Here is a 15,935-nt window from a genome sequence, read left to right on the forward strand (position 1 = left end):
CTCGGAGGGACTAGTGGACACTGGAAAGACTAGGAGGGACTAGTGGACACTGGAAAGACTCGGAGGGACTAGTGGACACAGGAAAGACTAGGAGGGACTAGTGGACACAGGAAAGACTAGGAGGGACTAGTGGACACTGGAAAGACTAGGAGGGACTAGTGGACACTGGAAAGACTAGGAGGGACTAGTGGACACTGGAAAGACTCGGAGGGACTAGTGGACACAGGAAAGACTAGGAGGGACTAGTGGACACTGGAAAGACTAGGAGGGACTAGTGGACACTGGAAAGACTAGGAGGGACTAGTGAACACTGGAAAGACTAGGAGGGACTAGTGGACACTGGAAAGACTAGGAGGGACTAGTGGACACTGGAAAGACTCGGAGGGACTAGTGGACACAGGAAAGACTCAGATGGACTTGTGAACACTGAAAAGACCCAGAGGGGCTAGAGGACACTGGAAAAGCTCTGTTCTCTCCTTCCTGGTGGGAAAACGGGGTGCTGAGGTTCATCACCTTCTCCACTATGGAGTAGAGGTCAAAAGATGCCTGCCATAAACCACTGGCCACCAACAGAGAAAGGCCTCTGTCCAACACAGGCCTTGTTCAACTAGGCTATATTCACTGCCACAAAGTTTCAAGGCTAGATGGCCCTTTGGATTATAGCCTGGACAGAATGTATATGCCTTACAATGCTTTTCTGTTCTTTAAAATGACAGAAATACACATATTTGTGTCAATTGTGTGTGTTTATCATGATCTTAGATGTACATTATAAGGTCAATGTAATAGTACTGTAGTAATAGTGGTAGGCCTATACCTGCATATTAAAGATGATCTCATTTCAATTAACAGCATATTACACCACATATTACCGCTAGGTCCAATTTATATAACTGATCGGCTAGTAGTATCTTATAACATTTAAACAGCACTTGGAAAGCCATTCATATTCGTTATTGTTGTTCATCTACTCATCGATCAGGATCTGCCTGTCCATGCCTTTGCAATGCTGAGAATAATTATTGAAAATAAACAATTTATCTGTGTGCATGGTAGTTCCTTCCATTCGTGTCGTCAAATAAATCAGCAAATTACCTTGCATTGAGATCCTTCAATGAAATGATAGGGCAGGGAAGGTACCACTTTCAATGTATGGGAGCGGTTATCACACAATACACCCACTAATAATATTCTGTCTAAATAATCTTCGGTCTATAAGGCTTTATAGGCTACAATCACTCAAATACAAGACAACATGATACTATTTCAGATTTACATCAGAAATGTATACTATTTTCTGTCTGTCTGCTTTAAGCAATCCGCCTTGTGGGGGCAGCCCTCCCTCTGAAAGTGATGTATTTTGGTTTCTCCCAAGATGATGTTCCAGATCCCTTTAAAATCTCCTGACTGCTACCTCTGCGCGATGAAGTTTGGAGCGGCGCCGACCGGCCATACTGACAGACGTGGCTGGAAATTACTATATTTTTTTTGCAGAACATTTTCTGTGAGTAAATGTATTGAACCAATTACGAGGTTGGCGCAAATGATTTTCTCCGAAGTTGGACTAATGGACAATCCTGCTACTGGCTGTCTAATCTGAAATCGACCACATATGTTCCTAAAACGACTCGCCATTATGATCCTTTCACTCTGGTGCAAGTAAAAGTTGTATTTCTCACGCATCGCAAGACAGGGAAAGATACCTCACAACAAGACGGTTTGCAATATAAACGTTTGGAACGGGATGTTTTATCCCTCTGAAGTCTTATTCTACATGGATCAAGCACCTCCAGGTATTTGTTGGATCTGTAATCATTATGCATATTATCATATTAATCATCACTTCCAACGATGATAGAACGTTGACATTTGGCCAGTTGTGCACACACAGGTGTCCGTGCTGGTACATTATTGTGTGTCCCCTCTATGGGCTTTGCCCAGACATGCAAAGTGCAATTCGCTGCTTGCCAATTACGTAATACTTTTCTCGTGGACTTGCTTGACGCGGTGGTTTTGCTCTTTGTCTTGCTTCGTGTTACTAAAGAGATATATCCCAATTAAACATGATATTTTTGGTCGTAGGTTGGTGAAATACGCTGTATCGTATTATTATGTTATAACGCACCTTACCAGCGCGTGAACAATGTTGAGTGGAGTAGAAATTCCGCATGAAACGACTGCTTTGTTCCCCTTTCTCCTCTCGTCTACTGTAGCCGACCATATTTAATTCGTACGCAAGCACTGAAAGCCTACCAACTTGTCGCATGACTTATTTTCAAACTACCAATTCACGTGTAGCCTATGCTACTTGATGTGATATTGTAATAGTTTAGAATATATCACATCGTGTAATATTTTTAATTTAGTAGTCTCTATAAGCGATTACAGTGAATGACATTGTGCATTGGGCTGGTTTGTGTCAAAGAGAGGGACAAGTCCCTGGGTTGCATGAACTGAAATACATAATTCATGTATCTTTACATGGGCTTTTATAAACTATTTTCCTCATAATACGGTATTTGTGTATTAACCCCTAGGCTACTTTACATCATGACACAACCTCCAGAGTGATGGGCACAGTCACACATACACACACCACACATACATACAGTTGAAGTCGGAAGTTTACATACACTTAGGTTGGAGTCATTAAAACTCGTTTTTCAACCACTCCACAAATGTCTTGTTAACAAACTATAGTTTTGGCAAGTCGGTTAGGACATCTACTTTGTGCATGACACAAGTCATTTTTCCAACAATTGTTTACAGACAGATTATTTTACTTATAATTCACTGTATCACAATTCCAGTGGGTCAGAAGTTTACATATACTAAATTGACTGTGCCTTTAAGCAGCTTGGAAAATTCCAGAAAATGATGTCATGGCTTTAGAAGCTTCTGAGAGTCTAATTGACATTATTTGAGTCTAATTGGAGGTGTACCTGTGGATGTATTTCAAGGCCTACCTTCAAACTCAGTGCCTCTTTGCTTGACATCATGGGAAAATCCTAAGAAATCAGCCAAGACCTCAGAAAAAAAATGGCAGACCTCCACAAGTCATGTTAATCCTTGGGAGCAATTTCCAAATGCCTGAAGGTACCACTTTCATCTGTACAAACAATAGTTCGCAAGTATAAACACCATGGGATCACTCAGCCGTCATACCGCTTAGGATGGAGATGCGTTGTGTCTCCTAGAGATTAACGTACTTTGGTGCGAAAAGTGCAAATCAATCCCAGAACAACAGCAAAGGACCTTGTGAAGATGCTGGAGGAAACAGATACAAAAGTATCTATATCCACAGTAAAACGAGTCCTATATCGACATAACCTGAAAGGCCGCTCAGCAAGGAAGAAGCCACTGCCATAAAAAAAACGCCATAAAACTACGGTTTGCAACTGTACATGGGAACAAAGATTGTACTTTTTGGAGAAATGTCCTTTGGTCTGATGAAACAAAAATAGAACTGTTTGGCCATATTAACCATTGTTACGTTTGGAGGAAAAAGGGGGAGGCTTGCAAGCCGAAGAACACCATCCTAACCGTGAAGCACAGGGGTGGCAGCACCATGTTGTGGGTATTTTACTGCAGGAGGGACTGGTGCACTTCACAAAATAGATGCCATCATGAGGATGGAAAATTATGTGGATATATTGAGACAACATCTCAAGACATCATTAACATCCTGATGTTAAAGCTTGGTTGCAAATGGTCTTCCAAATGGACAATGACCCCAAGCATACTTCTAAAGTTGAGGCAAAATGGCTTAAGGACAACTAAGTCAAGGTATTGGAGTGGCCATCACAAAGCCCTGACCTCAATCCTATAGAAAATTTGTGGGCAGAACTGAAAAAGCGTGTGCGAGCAAGGAAGCCTACAAACCTGACTCAGTTACACCAGCTCTGTCAGGAAGAATGGGCCAAAATTCACCCAACTTATTGTGGGAAGCTTGTGGAAGGCAACCTGAAACGTTTGACCCAATTTAAACAATTTAAAGGCGATGCTACCAAATACTAATTGAGTGTATGTAAACTTCTGACCCACTGGGAATGTGATGAAAAAAATTGAAGCTGAAATAAATAATTCTCTCTACTGTTATTCTGACATTTCACCTTCTTAAATTAAAATGGGGATCCTAACTGACCTAAAACAGGGAATTTTTACTGGGATTAAATGCCAGGAATTGTAAAAAATAAAAAATAAAAATAAAAAATAAAAATAAAAAAACGTAGTTTAAATGTATTTGGCGTGTATGTGTATGTAAACTTCCGACTTCAACTGTATGTATGTATGTATGTATGTATGTTGTATGTTTTTCATAACTCCTGACATTTAATCCTAGTAAAAATTCCCTGTCTTAGGTCAGTTAGGATCACCACTTCTTTTTAAGAATGTGAAATGTCAGAATAATAGTAGAGAGAATGTGTCATGCACAAAGTAGATGTCCTAACCAACTTGCCAAAACTATAGTTTGTTAACAGGAAATTTGTGGAGTAGTTGAATACAAGTTTTAATGACTCCAACCTAAGTGTATGTAAACTACCAACTTCAACTGTACATACATACATGCATACATACATACATACATACATACATACATGCATGTATGCATGCATACATACATACATACGTACGTACGTACGTACGTACGTACGTACGTACGTGCGTGCGTGCATGCATGCATGCATGCATACATACAGTAGGTGTGCAGGGTGAATTTGCTGAGTCTAGTAGGAATCCAGGATTTCAGCTTCTTCTGCCTGTCTGCCATTGTGCTTTTGCACCTGTCTTGTGCTTATTTTAAAATTGTTTAAAAAAAGAGAGAGCGGAGGGAGCGAGAAACCATTTTTCCTCCTGACTGAAGTTATGTGCAATTCTGCTACAGGTTCCTGAAAGGCACTTCTGTCCTGTAGTGAAAGATATCGCCTTTCTCTTCCTCTTGATGTGGTTTTCTCCCCCCATCCCCAGCCCCCTCTTGTCATTTTTGGAGAGATCCAGACGTTTTTTGTTGTTAGTTTTAAAATGTATATAGAAAAGTTCAAGCTGCAATATGTAACTTTTCACATATAAATGTGATTCTCTACACTATACTTGCTTGTTTTGTCTCATAAACGGAAATTAGGGGAACTATTAGAATTTTTGCAACCGGGATATAACAGAGCAATTTCTGCATGGTGCACCTTTTAAGAAGGTTTAGAAAGTCTGAAATTAAATTGTTTTGTATATGATCATAACTTTAGAATCCTCCCTGAAGATGGATGGTTTATGGTTTTGGGGCAGTTGCAGTTTGGACACTGGACAAGCAGGGGATGTAAAGTTTACCCCATCCACTTTACTGACAGACCAGTGGAAATGGGCAGCATTTGCAGCATTTACATTTGCCTTAGCTTCATTGGTTTTTCTGACCTGTTGAAAAATATGTAAAATATATTTCCCCTGCAAGAAATAAATTGTAAAAGCATACTGGAGTTAGCCGGCTTTGTGTGTGTGAACCTACCCGCTTTTTCACTGACCGATCTTGTCCTCCGTCTTTGTTTCAGAGCATGTGGCAGTCTGGCATGTTCTCAGTCCTGATATGGTCGATCTGGGCCATTAGGACAGAAACTGTTATCAGCTGGGGACATGCCTAGACTTGTCTGGAGATTTGACAGTGTCTGGAGAGAGTGTGTGTGTATGGGGGGGTTGAATAGAGATGCACCCCCCCACTTGTGCTGAAACAGCTTTTTCTTACAAACTGTCATCCTGATCTGATCTCTTTTTCTTTCAGCTCTCCCTCCCAGGTCAGCCAAACCTATTACCTCCTTCATGAACGACAACTGCCTAAGGGAAGCCCCAGTATATCCCCTGCAGGATGCCGAGTGGTACTGGGGAGACATTTCCAGGGAGGAAGTCAACGAGAAGCTCCGCGACACACCTGATGGTTCCTTCCTGGTTCGTGACGCTTCCACTAAGATACAAGGAGACTTCACGCTAACGCTGAGAAAAGACGGGCACAGCAAGCTGATTAAGATCTACCACCGTGAGGGGAAGTATGGCTTTTCAGAGCCCCTGACCTTCTGCTCTGTAGTGGAGCTCATCTGGCACTACCAGCACCATCCTCTGGTGGAATACAACGCTGTACTGGACGTCATGCTCACACACCCTGTTTCCCGCTTCCAACAGGTAGGCAGTAGGCACCTCTCATCCGCTGTTTCAAGACGGTCTTCAAAGAATGCAAAAGAGTTGAGTTGACATTTGTCAGGGAAGGAAATTTGCCTTTGTCTTCAATTTAGTTACGAAACCACTCATCATGCACAGACAACAAGTTTATGTCTGCTGGACCAGCCGTGAGTTTCATAAATGTATTAAATATGTCTGTCTGTATCCAGGATGAGCAGGTGAAAGTGGACAGTGTTGATGTTGCCGGGAGGAAGCTACAGGAGTACCACAGTCAGTACCAGGAGAAGAGTCAACAGTTTGACTGTCTGTACGAGGCCTACACTAAAACCTCACAGGAGATCCAGATGAAGAGAACTGCGATAGAGGCCTTTAACGAGACCATGCTGATCTTCGAGGAGCAGTGTCGCGAGCAGGAGCGTTATGGGGAGGAGTGTGAGAGGAGCATTCGATCTAAGGGAACAGAGAAGGACTTGGAGAGGTGAGTCTGGTAACTAGTCTGGTTGTATCTTGGTCTATCTCACATGGAATGTGAGACGTATGCTCATAGTGTGGATAGATGGATGTCTTTTTATTGTTTCCTCCCTCTGACTTGCATGCAGCTGTGGTTCAGCTCAGGCCAGTGGCACTACTCCTGACCCTTCTTTTGACCTCTCATGACCTTTGCCCTTTGCTCCCCAGATTCCTGATGAACTATGAGAAGCTAAAGTCTCGGCTGGGGGAGATCTATGACAGTAAGGTCCATCTGGAACAGGACCTGAGGACCCAGGTCCAGGACTACAGAGAGACAGACAGGAGGATCAACAGCCTCAGGCCTGACCTCATAGAGCTACGCAACATCAGAGACGAGTACCTCAAGTACATTACAATACTTCTATTTTATTCTATTCTATTAAAGTCACTATTAATGAAAAGTAGCTTTTTTCAAACACTTGGCACAGACATTCATTCTCTTTGGTTTTCAGTTGGCTGAATCACGAAGGTGTGCAACAGAAACGCATTAACGATTGGCTGGGGTTCCAAGACAATAGCAGTGACAAGTAAGTATTTCACATTATAGACCTAAATTGTAATAATACTTCTTAATTGTATTTAGTTGTGCTAAGAAATGCTTGTAGTGCTTATAACTGTTTAGAACTTATTCAATACCAATGTATACATAGTATGCACACTACTTACTTATCATTTATGATTCTTATCAATTAAAGATTTGTTAAATGTCCTTTCTGGTGTGTGCAGCACCTACGTGTTGAAGGGTGAGAGTGAGAGACTGGCGCACCATGACGAGGGGAGCTGGTTCGTGGGCGAGCTGAGCAGGACCCAGGCTGAGGAGATGCTGATGGACAAACCCACCGGAACCTTCCTGATTCGCGAGAGCAGCAAGCAGGGTTGCTACGCCTGTTCCGTAGTGTGAGTGTCCTCTTCCTGTGAAAGAATAACAATATGTAAATGGTCATGAAGGAATGTGGAGTTGGAAGAATATGGGAATACTGCTACACTGTTTTATAGGCTCTTGTTAAGTTACTTCACTGTGATCCATGTTCCCAAGGCTTAGGGCCACTACACTGGTACTAACCTATATTTTTATTTTGTATCCTTGCAGTGTTAATGTAGAAGTGAAGCATTGCATGATTTATAGCACGCCACGTGGCTATGGCTTTGCTGAGCCCTACGACCTCCACTGCTCTCTGAAGGAGCTCGTTCTGCACTATCGCCTCAACTCCCTGGCACAGCACAACCAGGCCCTGGACGTCCGGCTGGAGCACCCTGTCCACGTCACTCCTGTCTCGTCAGCCTTCCCACACACAGCCACAGAGGACTGCCTGCTACAACAGACGGAGGAACACCACCTTCTACAGACTCAAACTAAACTACCTGCTGGACTCCCTGCAGCCGCTCCGGAGATGTAGATTAGTCAGCTGTGGGACGTGTTTGCGTACTGTAGCTATCCTACGAGGACTACTTGAGGGTGGACTTGTTTGCGTACTGTAGCTATCCTACGAGGACTACTTGAGGGCGGACGTGTTTGTGTACTGTAGCAACTTGAGGGCGGACATGTTTGCGTACTGAAGCTATCCTACGAGGACAACTTGAGGGCGTTCTTTTCTCAAAGAAGAATGTGTGAAATTTGCACTAGGATGATTCCAACGGATTGGTGAATGTAATTTCACTTAATTGGAACTTTGACCGGAACTTGAATGTCAGCTAGGACTTTGTTTTTTATAAGATTCTGTTTGCTATTTGTTTTTTTTTTGTACCCATTTTTCACCTTTTTTTCATGGGATTTGATTTGTTTTAGTGGGCCTGGTCATCCGGGAGATGACTGACTACATATACTATGTCACAATATGTTGGTATTTGTCAGGTGCTGTTTTTTTATTTGGACTTCTAGGGTCCCATTTTGACAACACAAGTACTGGTGCTAATGTAAAATGAGATTGTAATACACCCAATACCTTGGAATTTAGAATTTATTTCAAACATTTTAATTGTTGTGATGTCCATGCACGGAAGATCCTAAAAGTGGAATTAGAATATAATGGTACAGAAAAACGAGATGGCTGACTCAGTGGCATAGCTAGCTGTGGTACACATACCAAACATGTTCTGGGTATTTCAGTACATAGTCATGCAAATATAGGAACTGATGTGGCGCATCGTGTCAGTAGCGCTGTTTTTTTTGTTGTCAAAATATAACCCAGTTACCAGTTGATATGTACTGTATGTAGCATAAACAATTTTCTGGATATCCTTCGAATGACATTTTCCATATTGTATCCAATAACCAAAGCACTTGCTATTAGTGATAAAAGTATATATTCCGACCAGAATATTACATTTATGGTGATGGCGGAAAACACACCACACGTGCTTGATCAAAACATAAATTGAAGTACTGTATATTATATTCTGTTATTCAAAGTATAAGCTTTTTGTATTTTTTGATATGATATATTTTCTGAAATATGCCACAGAAGATGAAAGCTTGAGGAAAGTGCAATCCAACAGTATTTGTAATTTTAGAAATTCATTATTATAATTATGGGGGGTCATCAGCTTTTGCCACAGAAATGCACTAACTTTTAATTGGTGGTGTTATTCATCTGATGACGTGACCTTTTAAGAACATTGTGTGAACTGCCAGAGATGCGGAAGTGTACATTCTGTCTCTATTACTTGAACTGTGGCATTGAGCGGTTAATAAGAGCGATTAATATTTCCTCAAGACATGTAGGCCTACATAGCTTAAGGAAAATAATACATTTTGTTCTTGGCACATATGTCAAGTTTGAGGACAAAAGACACTCTGTATTGAGATACTGTAAAACGTTTGTGGTTGGTTGGATGGAGGGTGTCTTTCTTAAAAACTAGACAGGAGCATTGAGGAAACTCCTGGGACGACTTTAAGCAATGTGAGATTCTTAATTTTTCTTGCTGAAGACAATAAACTGATGAGGGTTTTGTTGAAGTTGTGTTGTCCTTGTTAATGCAATATATATATTTTATTGAATTTTTACCCCTTTTTCTCCCCAATTTCGTGGTATCCAATTGTTGTAGTAGCTACTATCTTGTCTCATTGCTACAACTCGGGCTCGGGAGAGACGAAGGTTGAAAGTCATGCGTCCTCCGATACACAACCCAACCAGCCGTACTGCTTCTTAACACAGTCGCACCAATGTGTCGTGTGGTGGGCCGTGCACCCGGCCCACCACAGGAGTTGCTGGTGCGCGATGAGACAAGGAGATCCCTACCGACCAATCCCTTCCTAACCCGGACGACGCTAGACCAATTGTACGTCGCCCCACGGACCTCGAACCCAGGGACTCTGATGGCACAGCTGTACAGCGCCCTTAATCACTGCGCCACCCGGGAGGCCTTACAATATATATCTTATGAAGACATCACTATGCCTTTCAATTTTGCTGCCAATCCTACACGAGGCGGGCCGAGCAGCTGCTTATGGACAGATCATCTCTAGAAAATCCTCAAAATCCTGGTGTGATGAGAGTGATTGAGAAGGGACATAGGGACATAACACATGAGTCAATCAGAGATAGAGAGAGAGAAAAAACGAGGCGACATGGGTCAAAAGAGAAAGGAGGGATGAGGGTTTCCATTAGATAAGATAGCCACAAAGTCAGATTCTACAAAAAAGCTTTTCGGTGTTAATTTAAGTTTAGGGTTAGGAACAAGGTTAGAAGGGTGGTTAAACTTAGGGTTAAGGTTGGGGTTAGGAATCAGGTTAGAAGGATGGTTAAGGTTAGGGTTAGGAATCAGGTTAGAAGGGTGGTTCAATTTACGGTTAAGGTTAGGGTTAGGAATAAGGTTAGAAGGGTGGTTCAATTTAGGGTTAGGAATAAGGTTAGAAGGGTGGTTCAATTTAGGGTTAAGGTTAGGGTTAGGAATAAGGTTAGAAGGGTGGTTAAATTTAGGGTTAAGGTTAGGGATAGGTTTAAAGTCAAATTTGAAAGCAGCGAAGTTCAACTTTTTGGGAGAAGACAAAATTTGCATAGAAATGCGATAGATCTTTCATTCTCATTGAAAGCACGTTTAAGAAGCCAACCTGGTCTCAGAGCAAGTAAATCCGAGATACCCCATTTAATATATGTTACGTTTGGTATGGTTACATAAGACAGATGGGTACTTGAGGTAAAAACGAAAGGAGAGTGGTTGGTCGAGGTGGGTGTATAACATGAACGTTTAGCAACCCAAAGGTTGTGTGTTCGAATCTCATCACGGACAACCTTAACATTTTCGCTAATGAACTACTTTTAAACTACTTTTTAGCTACTTTGCAACTACTTAGCATGTTAGCTAACCCTTCCCCTAACCCTAACCTTAACCCTTTTAGCTAACCCTTCCCCTAACCCTTTAACCTACCTAACTCCTACCTAACTACCTAACCCTAACCTTAACCCCTAGCCTAGCTAATGTTAACAAGCTACAGTAGCTAACATTAGCCACCTAGCTAGAATTTGTAACATATCATACGGTTTAAAAATTCGTAAACATTTTGTACGTTTTGAATATTAGTAAACATATTGTATATTTTGTAAATTCGTAACATAACATAACATAATCACTCAAAATGAGTGATGAAAATGTATACATACCATACGAAACGTAACATATCATACTAAATGGAGTGTCACAGATATACGTACAGAATAATACAAAATGCTCTGAGACCAGGTTGAAGAAGCAGTAGATCTGTTCTATGCGCACTATTTCTGTCTGCTCCCCGGTTTTGCATACCAGTTTAAAACAGCTGAAAATACTATATTTTTGGTTATCGAAAAGCAATTTCACAGTGGTTTAGATGGTACAATGATTCTCTACACTATAATTGCTTGTTTTGTCACATAAACTGAAGTTTATGTGGCAAACTATTACAATTTTAGCAACCAGGAAATGGAGGTGCAATTTTTGCAGAGTGCATATTTAAGAAGAGAAATTGTAGAAATGGGCAGGGTTTAGAGAGTGGACAGGACAGCCTGCTTGGCGGGAAGGATGGACCAGATGCAGTGGAGTCAGGACAGCCTGTATGTTCTCACTGCAACCGTGCCAGCCACCATGAGCTGCTGCTGACTCACTACCAGGGTGTGTGTCTGTGTGTCAGAGTGTTCCTGATTATAAAGTGGACAGAAGGCAAAGCATCACCGAGACAGATTACACGAGACAGATTGCACAGGTTAATTTAACACTGAGTGACAGAAGGACAGCTCCGATTACACCTCCAATTCAACCCTTAACTTTCGTCCCAACTTCACTTCAACAGTTTGAGCCTAATAATCGATGCTACCTGGTTTGAACTCTGACTGACTTGACCTGAAACTGTCTTCCCGCCATAACCCTCATCTCTTTCTCTCATGGCAATATTTGCACATTTGCATTCTTCCATTGATAATCCACGTACTGTTTTATTTATTTTTTACAATCCCTTGCTCTCTTACTATCACCATTCCCCCTTCGAAATAACTTCAGAGCAAGGAGGGCTTGAGGAGAATGAATTACCTTTATAGTCACACCTAAAATACTGTTTCCACTAGTTACCACAGTCACAAAGTTAAACAAAGGTCTATATCGTAAAAAAAATAATGAAAACAAAATTTTACTTTTTTGTTTTAAATTAAGGTTAGGGTTAGGCATAAGGTTAGCAGTGTGGTTCAGGTTAGGTTTAAAATCAAATTTTGAGCCGAGGAATATAAGAAATAGGCGGGTTTATGACTTTGTGGTTTGGTAACTAGTGACAACCCTAAACTACACCGTCAAACCTGCTCTCAGGCATTGGCAATTGAGCCAATGACGGCCCTCTTCCCTCTGTCTCTGTCTGCCTCTCCGGTTCCACACCAACCTGGTCCACCAATGAAACGGCGAGCTGATCTCTGACTGGCAGCCAATCAGCAGCCAGTTGCTATGTTGGTGGCAGACTGTAGCCCAGTGACTGACACTGACACTTTCCTTTCACCAGCATATATACACTTGGATGGTTTGTGGAAGGCATGAAAAAATGTGGTTAGTTATGCGTACATTGTCTGTTTTGTAATCCTGCAGAATCTTGAAGGTCCCCAAACATTAAACAAAAATGGTCCTAACTGCTTCATGACATCCAGTCAATGCTCACACAATTACAAAGAATAGGCCTATCCTCATTATACAATTTGTTTTAATGTCATTTCAACCCAGTAAAAATATTATTTTATTAACTGTAATTTTATTATATACATGCTTGCTTAGATTTGTACTTGTCTTCTCAATTTTATCCAGGCCTGCTGTGTATTTCATCACTACTGTGCACACATTGTTCCATTGCTGAACCGTTCTTGTCGCCAGTGTTGACTGAATCATTTATCCTATTTATTTGGTAATATAAACTGGGTGGTTCGAGGCCTGAATGCTGATTGGCTGACAGCCGTGGTATATCAGACCGTATACCACAGATACTACAAAACATGTATTTTTACTGCTCTAATTACGTTGGTAACCAGTTTATAATAGCAATAAGGCAACTCTGGGATTTGTGTTATATGGCGTTGCGTCGTGCCTAAGAACAAACCTTAGCCAAGGTATATTGGCTATGTACCACACCACCTCGGGCCTTATTGCTTAATTATATTAGTCAAGTGACTGTCTATCCCAGGGCATTACTACCTCAGGGATCTAATTTACTTATAAAGAAAATCTATAAGCAAACAATTAACTGTTTATAGACTACTTAGAATCCTTTCATTAAGTTTTACCATGAAGTCTTGCATTGTCCCATGTTTATGTAACCTTACATGGTTGTTTTCGGCTTGACCTTTTGGCAAAGGCTACCTCTGGCATCTCTGGTCAGGTAGAGGGTTGAGGCCAGACGTTCTGCTGGTTCAGCAGTTTTAGTAGGCTACTACTGACCGCCCTATGCTTGCTAACAAACCATCCAGGGGGATGCTAATCCAGCAAATAAGATCTGTAGGAGCTAGTTTGGCAGCCAGGGGATCCGTCTTTCACACACTGTCCTCCTCTAATTAAACCTCATAACCCTTCTTCACTCACCCTCATCATATTATAATTATGAATGTATTTATTTATCCAGGAAAATCCACTTACAATTGCCACAGTTTACCCGGGAGTCCTCTTTTCCATCCCAGTTACTCTCACGAGTCTCACCTGATCATTTTGAGTCCACTTGCACTGAGTATGACCTCTGATTTAACTGCGGAACCCAATTGGCCCGGGCCCCCTCATAATCCTAACAAAATTATCTCACCTCTGTCCGTGAACAAGAACCTCCGTCCACCTCGACAGTCAACCGTGTAAAGGTGTTCAGCTCTGAAAGATTAATATGGCCACTGGGGTGGCACAGGGCCAGTGTCACTTGGATGTGGCCTGGGATTGGAAACCATTAGCTACATGCAGATGGCTGGAGGGCCGCTGGGGACTAATCACGGAGGAATTAGAGCTGGAAGTGTAAGGATGGCGAGGTCAGCCAGGAGGAGTAAAAGGATATAAGACCTACAGTCAGGCGAAGATACTCTACTGATGATATCCCCCACAAGGCCACAGAACGGACTGCATTTGACATTAGGGAGATACACGAGATACAAAACCTCACTGAATGGATATCAGGTGTACGCTGCACCTGAATGGATATCAGGTGTACCCTGCACCTGCATGGATATCAGGTGAACCCTTCTACCCTGCATCTTAGAGACTGCTGCCCTATGTCCATAGAGTCATTGAACACTGGTCACTAAATACCGTTTTACCCACTTTATATGTTTAAATTGTATCATGGTTCATCCTATACAACTACTGCTGTACATACCTTTTCTATTCTAATGCTGTCCATACTTTCTATATTCCGTATTCTGGACCGGAAGCTAATTTCCTGCAATTCTGTCCATTTTGCCATGGGGTTTTGTACTGTGCATTTAAATACTGTATTTGCGACATAGCTCATTCTAATATTTCTACTACTGTACATTGCATTTTAGTTACACTGTTAATACACACTGTATATTTATTTATATACTGGATTCTTGACATAGCGCACTCTAATATATCTACTGCTGTACATATCATTCTTGTGTAAATTAATTTGCTGTATATACATGTAGATTGCATTTGGATTACTGTTACAGTGCTATTTGAATTGTTAATTGAATTAGTTCCACCATTTCTTGATTTAATTTATAATTTCAAAAAATTTGACATTTTACTGCATTGTTAGGAGCTAGTAACATAAGCATTTCACTGCACCTACTATAATATCTGCTAAACTGTGTACGCAACCAATAAACTTTGACTGATTTATAGATTCTATTTATAAAGGGCTGACTAGTGGAGAAGAAGAGGGATTTTAAGATCTTCTTTAAATCGAATGAGCTAATTGAACCAATTTCTTGATTGTCTTGATTAATTGAACTTTTTAACCTTAAGGTTAAAGAGGAACAGGTTTCAGACACCGTGAACAGGGTTCCAGACAATCAAATCATCCAAATGTCCCAAAAATGAAAGAAGTAATGGGTTGGTGGGCTATAAATGTCCGCCCTGTGTCGTCAGGCCAAAGAAAGTCTATTTAACGATAGTCAACAGGTTCAGGTTCAAAAAGTAAATTGAATGAATTCACTTTTTGTACAGTTCTACAGTTGTACAGTTTTTGTTCTACAAAAAACATTAACGAGCTTGTTAAAGGCTTACTGTCCTGATTCTGCTCTAATTTACATATCTGATTAGCCAGTTGTTTCACACAGTCAATGGCCATAATGTTAATAGCTTAAGCACGAAGCAGGGGCTACAGGGGGCCATGTAGGGGCCATGTAAAGCCTCGCAAACCGTCTGATCTCGCAAGCTTACATGAATGGTTCACAACCAATAGCGCAGCGGAAATCAGTCTGGTGGATTATATACAAGGCTAGGGTCCATGACCTCTTAAACCCTATTTAAACATTTTAAAAACACTCACTGTGTGCCCTTTCATTTAACAATCAACAGCACTGTGGGCAAATTATAACCAAATTACAGAAAAGATAGAGATATTGCAAACTATGGGCCATGTCTTGCTTTTCCTTACGACCACATGCTACATGCAGAATTCTAGATATAATAATCATGTGGTTTTAACTCAATGACTGTGTCCTTCATTTTGGTAGGCAAGCAGGCAGCAATGTAGGCGTTTGGTCCCAACCCTGGTTATTTTTTGCATGTGCTTCACTTGCACGCCAAGGGCAATGATGCCATCTACTGGTGTTGACTTCATTATACGTTTGGTATTTGCTTAGTTAGACCTAGTATTC

The 15,935-nt window shown here is 41.3% G+C and overlaps 1 protein-coding gene across 1 annotated transcript; it reads left to right on the plus strand.

The window, feature by feature from the left end:
• The first annotated feature begins 1,404 nt into the window (after window positions 1-1,404).
• Window positions 1,405-9,625, plus strand: LOC110530540 (phosphatidylinositol 3-kinase regulatory subunit gamma). The gene is made up of 7 exons (XM_021613706.2): window positions 1,405-1,793; window positions 5,768-6,162; window positions 6,369-6,637; window positions 6,838-7,014; window positions 7,122-7,196; window positions 7,396-7,566; window positions 7,760-9,625. Exons 1-7 carry the CDS (start codon window positions 1,745-1,747, stop codon window positions 8,064-8,066), a joined length of 1,443 nt encoding a protein of 480 aa, XP_021469381.2. The 5' UTR covers window positions 1,405-1,744; the 3' UTR covers window positions 8,067-9,625.
• The last annotated feature ends 6,310 nt before the right edge of the window (window positions 9,626-15,935 follow it).

The sequence above is a fragment of the Oncorhynchus mykiss genome, chromosome 8 (assembly GCF_013265735.2).
Source record: "Oncorhynchus mykiss isolate Arlee chromosome 8, USDA_OmykA_1.1, whole genome shotgun sequence".
Taxonomy (NCBI): Eukaryota; Metazoa; Chordata; class Actinopteri; order Salmoniformes; family Salmonidae; genus Oncorhynchus; species Oncorhynchus mykiss.

Coding starts and splice junctions, on each gene's coding strand:
- LOC110530540 (XM_021613706.2), top strand. CDS start 1,745: ATGTTTTATCCCTCTGAAGTCTTATTCTACATGGATCAAGCACCTCCA. Junction 6,638..6,837: donor ACAGAGAAGGACTTGGAGAG/GTGAGTCTGGTA, acceptor TTTGCTCCCCAG/ATTCCTGATGAACTATGAGA. Junction 7,197..7,395: donor CAAGACAATAGCAGTGACAA/GTAAGTATTTCA, acceptor TGGTGTGTGCAG/CACCTACGTGTTGAAGGGTG.